The sequence below is a fragment of the Sardina pilchardus genome, chromosome 12 (assembly GCF_963854185.1).
Source record: "Sardina pilchardus chromosome 12, fSarPil1.1, whole genome shotgun sequence".
In the NCBI taxonomy this organism is placed as follows: Eukaryota; Metazoa; Chordata; class Actinopteri; order Clupeiformes; family Clupeidae; genus Sardina; species Sardina pilchardus.
The window spans coordinates 7540584-7547022 of NC_085005.1; the positions used below are offsets into that span (position 1 = coordinate 7540584).

At 41.1% G+C, this 6439-nt stretch overlaps 1 protein-coding gene across 1 annotated transcript; it reads left to right on the top strand.

Moving 5' to 3' along the window:
• Positions 1 to 3074: 3074 nt before the first annotated feature.
• On the top strand, positions 3075 to 4106 carry LOC134098304 (trace amine-associated receptor 1-like). The gene has a single exon (XM_062551334.1). It carries the CDS (start codon positions 3075 to 3077, stop codon positions 4104 to 4106), a length of 1032 nt encoding a protein of 343 aa, XP_062407318.1.
• The last annotated feature ends 2333 nt before the right edge of the window (positions 4107 to 6439 follow it).

A 6439-nucleotide genomic window follows, 5' to 3' on the forward strand; every position in this document is an offset into this window, starting at 1 on the left:
GTGAGGCACTTCAAACAGGTCACACACTCGGTAGCAGGGTGAACTAAGGCCTGGATCACGTAGCAGAAGATAATGTAACTTGTGCCCGAGGGGGGGGGGGGAGCCGCCACCAGTGTTGGTAGTAACGGCGTTTAAGTATAACGGCGTTACTAACGGCGTTAATTTGTCAATAACAAAGTAATCTAATTAATTACTTTTCTCATCGTTGCAACGCCGTTATCATTACTGAGAATTTGAAGCGTCGCGTTACTACAATTTGGCTGAATGAAGCGCGTTCACTGGATAGGTTCATATAGGATGGAATACCCTCCCCTGAGCTAACAAATAAATGTATATTAGCCTAATCACCCTTGACAGACTAGGCATAGCTACCAAGATACTGTACATCAGAGTGGAATCTGGAAACAATTTCATTATAGGCCCACTTCCAACTTCAGGAGGGGAAAAAAGACTTGAATATACTCACCAAATCCAAGCCATTTCATTTGCACATACAGTATGTAGCGAACTTGCCACGATAGCTTATAGGCATAATAGTGACAAGTAAATGTGCACTTTCTCTTTCTGTCGGATTTCTATAGTTTCTCACAGGGCTACTTCACTGAAACTGAACGTTATCTTCAAAGGAGGACCCTATACATTTTAAAGATAGCCTATTTTATTTTTGAGGGCTTTTGATATCGGGGGGGGGGGGGGGGGGGGGTTACCTTACAGTAAAATTAATGATTAGCCTATTACACGTCTCTGCTGCATAGCCTATATTTCGTCAGGGCCGTTCAACTGGAGAAGGGGTTGTTCATTTACTCCTGCGAGTGGTGGAAACTGCGAGTAAGGGGCCGTGACCGCACAGCCCTGGCTGCTGAAGTGCCGCGAGAGCGCAGCAAATCGTCAGAAACAATATATTTAAGCTCACAATAATCAGACCGGCCCAAAACGGCCCTCCGGGAATCCTCCCGCATCTCCCGATAGCCACCCCGGGCCTGGGCTGGGTGGGCGGATGCCATGCGCACATTCTGACTTCCACCCACTAATTGTACCAAATAATTGTTTTTATTCTTCAATCAGTTAGGCTATAATAAATATGTTTGACGTTAAAGATGTTATAGAATGTAATAGCGTTATAGAACATAAAAATTCACGCCAGTTACTTTGCTGAGTAACTAATAACTTTTACAGTGTGGTAACTGAGTTACTAGCTCAATTACTTTTTGGCAGAAGTAATTTGGAACGGTAACTAATTACTTTTTAAAAGTAAGATGACCAACACTGGTCAAAGCACTGCTAGACGAATACCTGGCTGATTGACATATCACAGATGTCACTGAGCCAACGGAGTGGATCAGCAACATGGTCATTGTTAAAAAGCCAGACAAGCAGAGGATATGTTTGGACCCAAAGTTTCTGAACAAAGCCCTAAAATGCTCACATTACATTATGCCCACCCTTGAGGATGTCTTATACAAATTGCCCAAAGCACGAGTTTTCACATTGGTGGATGCCAAGCATGCTTTCTTGCAGTGTAGGCTGGATGAAGAGAGCAGCCTCATGACCACTTTCTGGACCCCCTGGGCCAGGAAACGCTGGCTCAAGCTACCGTTTGGTAGCCTGGAAAACCAGCGCCAACTGCTGGACGGCAAAATGTTTTGCCTGCATTTGGTCGTCTGGCCTCGGACCACTGTACATTTTGAAAACACTGCCCTGAATCTGGCAGATGGCAACTAAACCAATCACAACGCAGAGATGTGTTTTGAATCAACGTGGGCGGGGCAGAGGGGGCGGGGTTTTGAGGGAGTGACGACAGAGCGTTGGCCTATAGGCACAGACACGGTTTGAAAGACAACGGGTTGTGCTCATCAAAATTTTTCCGTTGTATCCATTCATCGGAGCCAGACTAAATTAGACATCCAATCCATTTAGGCTGGTTTATCAGGCTAACCGTTTGGGGTATCTGTGGCCCCTACCAGCGCAAGCAACATGAACTCCTGGCTGGGCTGAAAGGAGTTGAACCCATTGCTGACGACATTCTAGTGGGATGCGGAGACACAGATGAAGAGGCAGAGAGGGACCATAAACTGCAGCCATTGATGGAGCGCTGCAAAGAGGTGAAAAGGTGAAGGCCATGACCCTGGCCTTCAAAGGGTGTCATGGCCTTCATCTTTCACCCTGAAAAGGTGAAGGCCATCGTTGATATGCCTAACCCCTCAGATGCAAAAGGTGTGCAGCGTCTCATTGGTTTTGCCAACTACCTAGCAAAGTTAATGGCACACCTGTCAGGTGTCTGTGAGCCGTCGCGGCGTTTGCTGAACAAGGACACACTTTGACATTGGCTACCCAAGCGGCTGAGCTGAAATCTTTGGCCACATCCATGCCTGTGTTGCGCTACTATGATGTCACTAAACCTGTCACAGTGCAGAGCGACTCCAGTCAGAGTGGTGTCGGTCGCTGCCTCACGCAAGAAAGCCAGCCTGTTGCTTTCGCTTCAAGAGCACTCACTCATACAGAGAGAAACTATGCGCAAATTGAAAAGGAGTGCCCCCATTTTTTTTAAGACACTGTTGTGGCGCTTTTGATTGGTGAATGTTGTAAGTATGATGAAAGAGTGGGAGGGGGACGTGCTTGTCTGTTGTGTTTTTCAACTGAAACACATTATAAATGACAACCGCCCTCTGCGGTAATGGGTGTTTGGAGTATTGCCTCCACCAGGTAAGGCCACTGAAGAAATGGTGTGCTTTCTTTCCATACCCCAACTCCTCATTTGGAAAAGAATATGATATATTGTGAATGGTTCAAACACCAATTCAAAGAAATGTTTATCATATCTGGTAATAATTTGTAATATTTCATAATTTGTAATAATCCCCTTATTGCTTATTGTTTTTGTATAACAATGTTATATAACCAAGTTATTACAACAAACTTATCAACAAGCTTTAATCTTTTTTATCTATTTGTAAAATGCAGTAATATAAACCAACAGATATTCTTACTACTACATACTCTGTGATGGGCATATTCAGTCATCTATCTAATGTGTCTCTATGTTTGTCTTTGTTCAGGAAGAAAATAACCCTGAGATGGCACTGAGAAACATCTTGAATGAGTCAGAAGTTGCAGACCACAGCCTCTGTTTTGAATCTGTGAATAACTCTTGTCTTAAGTTCACATATCCAACTGTTATTCGTATGACTCTCTATGTTTTCCTTGGGAGTATAGCTGTCATAACAGTGGTTGGTAACCTGCTGGTCATCATCACTGTGATCCATTTCAAACAGCTCCACACACCTACAAACTACCTCATTCTCTCCCTGGCTACGGCTGACCTGCTTTTGGGTGTCATTGTAATGCCCCCCAGTGTGGTACGAGTTGTTGAATCATGCTGGTATATGGGGGAATTATTCTGCAAAATTCATACAAGTACATCTATAACGTGTTGCGCAGCATCAATTTTAGGTCTTACCATGATATCTATTGATCGACACTATGCCATTAGTCAACCCTTGTTGTATAAATCTAAGATAACCATTTCTGTTGTTGTCGTAATGGATTCCCTCAGCTGGATTGTGTCAGCAATATTTGGTTTTGGGTTGGTCTTTCTAGAGTTAAATCTTTTAGGTATAGAGGAACTCTACAACAGTGTGGTGTGTGAAGGGAGTTGCATTTTCTTACACAGTTTAACTTCAAGTTCTTTGTCATCTGTACTGTCTTTTTATATACCAGGTTTAATATTGGCCTTCATATATCTTAAAATTTATGTTGTTGCACAGGAGCAATTAAGATCAATTAAGATAATGAATATGAATACAAGTGGTAAGCCATCAATTAATAAAAAAGATAGAAAGGCCACCAAAACCCTAGCCATTATCATGAGTGTATTTATGGCATCATGGATTCCCTTTTTTCTTATTTTTTCCATTGATCCACACTTTGGTTATGGAGTTCCAAGTTTAGTATTAGAAATATTTGGTTGGCTGGGTTACTTAAACTCCACAATTAATCCTTTGGTGTATGCCTACTTTTACAGTTGGTTCAGGAAAGCATTTCAGATCATTGTTTCAGGCTCTATCTTTCAGCAGGATTCATCTAGAATCATATTGATATCAATGTGAAATACTTTGTGCTATATCCTCATTATATCCACTGTTAATGTCACATAGTGATTGCAATCATATACTGTATTTCGGCTCAATGATTCATTTTCAGGTTTTTATACTATGAAGAGAAGTTTTTGCCTGTGATGTGGTTAATCTCTTCAGCATCATGTTTTTATGGGAAAAATAAATCTAAAAAAAAACATCAGAGTAAATATCTACAGTGAATGTGTTACTGTTAAAGGAGAAATTCAGCGAGTTTTCACATAGATCTCCATTTCTCAAGTTCACCGAGTACTGTCAGTTAAAAAAAAATAAAAACAACAACCAAAAGTCCTTACCTGAAAACTCGCCGGATTTCTCCTTTAAAGGCAACAATTTTACTCTTACATATATGTTTTTTATCAGTCAACTAGTTTTGGTATCATCTTCAAATTCATATGGTCATGTAAAGGCCAGGTGAACACGTGTTGTTTCAACCGGCCATCCAGGATAGGCATCATATACAGTTCTGTTTTCTAGGTATAGGCAAAAAAATACAATGAACTCTTTCACAGTGCAACATTTCAGATTAACGCCAAAAGATACCAGTTGATACTGGCATGTTCACAAGCTTCTAGTAGTGCCAGACCCCAGGTGGTGATTGCAAGGTCTTTTAGGTAGCTAATTCAGATCAAAATTCTGTCATGCTGTTTTAAACATTGTACTATATTATGTACTATTAAACATACAGTTTGACTCTCTACATCATAAAAATGTAATTTTTCTGTGGATGTGGCTATAAATAAAATTTACATTTAGTAAATTTTAGTAGCACTTAAGAGCTTCTTAACGAATCTGGGAAACCCGGCCTTTGTCAGTAACCATAGAGGATAAGAGTGCAAAAGAAGGAGGTAGGGGACGTTAGAGCGGAGTGCAAAGTTAGATGTGGGAAGGGCTTGTTAGGTGAGCGAAGTGCGAAGCACCATGGTGGCAGGGCAGGGCAAGGTCAGAGAGGGTTAACTGGTCATCATCAATCATGACACCAGAGTTTCTTACAACTTTGGTATGTGCAAGAGACAGTGTGCCAGTTTTGATGTTGATGTGGCTGGGCAGACCAGCTGTTTGGTTTTAGAAAGGAGGTTTTAGTTGGAGGTGTTAGGCTACTTCATCCAATCAGATATATCAGAGAAACAACGTGAGATCCACGCCGAGATCATCAGGCGGGAAAGATAGATATAGTTAGATATCATCTGCATAGCTGTGATATGAGAAGTCATGTGTACCTGTCACCTTAATTAAGAGACAATTGCCGATTTATGACATCACACGCCCACACCAAGGAGAAGGGTCCAGCTGCGGCATGGGCGTACCTGTCATTAAGCTAGAACGCCCATTTGGGCGTTCCTGGTACAGCAGCATGGCCCAATTGCAAGTGACACTGACACCAAGAGGGACAGGCATATTGTGACAGAGACAGAATAAAACATACAGTAGGCCCTACCGTTTAGTTCAGAGCTGAAAATGAAACTATATGTGACAGAAGACAGATGTTGGTTGCCAGAGACAAAATATTAGTTTTCAGTGTGGTACAAACTCTTTTTGAATTACATTTCATTTCAAGATATTTTCCACCCCTATCCCACTCTATGACAAGGAGAAGGTACATGGGACAAGGAAAAGGGACATGGGATTGGGCCTAATCGACTCATTAGTAACTGAATATGGTCATAGTAGCTTGGTGACACAAATATTTGTGCAATAACATGCTATGATATTTGTAGATAAATGTTAATTGGCAAGAACAGGGAAAAGGGTTAAAGGTGAGAAAAAAGAGTGTAAAGTGTGTGTGTGTGTGTGTGTGTGTGTGTGTGTGTGTGTGTGTGTGTGTTTGTGTGTGTGTGTGTGTGTGTGTGTGTGCTACAGTTCCAGGTAAACTACATAAATAACAGCCTCTTTCTGTCTTTTTTTCTCTCATCATGGGAGATCTTATACAGTACAATGTCTGGAGACAACTACTGAGCCCTGTTCTCTAGTCTTGTTGTAAGTGTCAGACATTACAGTTGAAGAGAAACTATTCTGAAGAAACCACATACATTTTTTTGTTATTTTCTTTTATGAAAACGTTTTGCATATCTTGTCACCCAAAGACTTGTAACTCAACCAGTTATTTATATTCTGAATAACATTTAGAAATACTTTACTTTTCACAATATAACTGCTCACTTAGGCAGTTTCAATGACTGAAGTACAGCCAGTTATGCAATGTTGTCCTCATTAACTGATTTGTTTGTTCAGAAAGACCATCACTACATTGTGAAATGGTTTCATAAATGAGATAATATTTGTTTATCTTTGTCTACTAAAGTATA

What these genes read in the sequence shown, in the direction of transcription:
- LOC134098304 (XM_062551334.1), top strand. Translation starts at nt 3,075, where the DNA reads ATGGCACTGAGAAACATCTTGAATGAGTCAGAAGTTGCAGACCACAGC.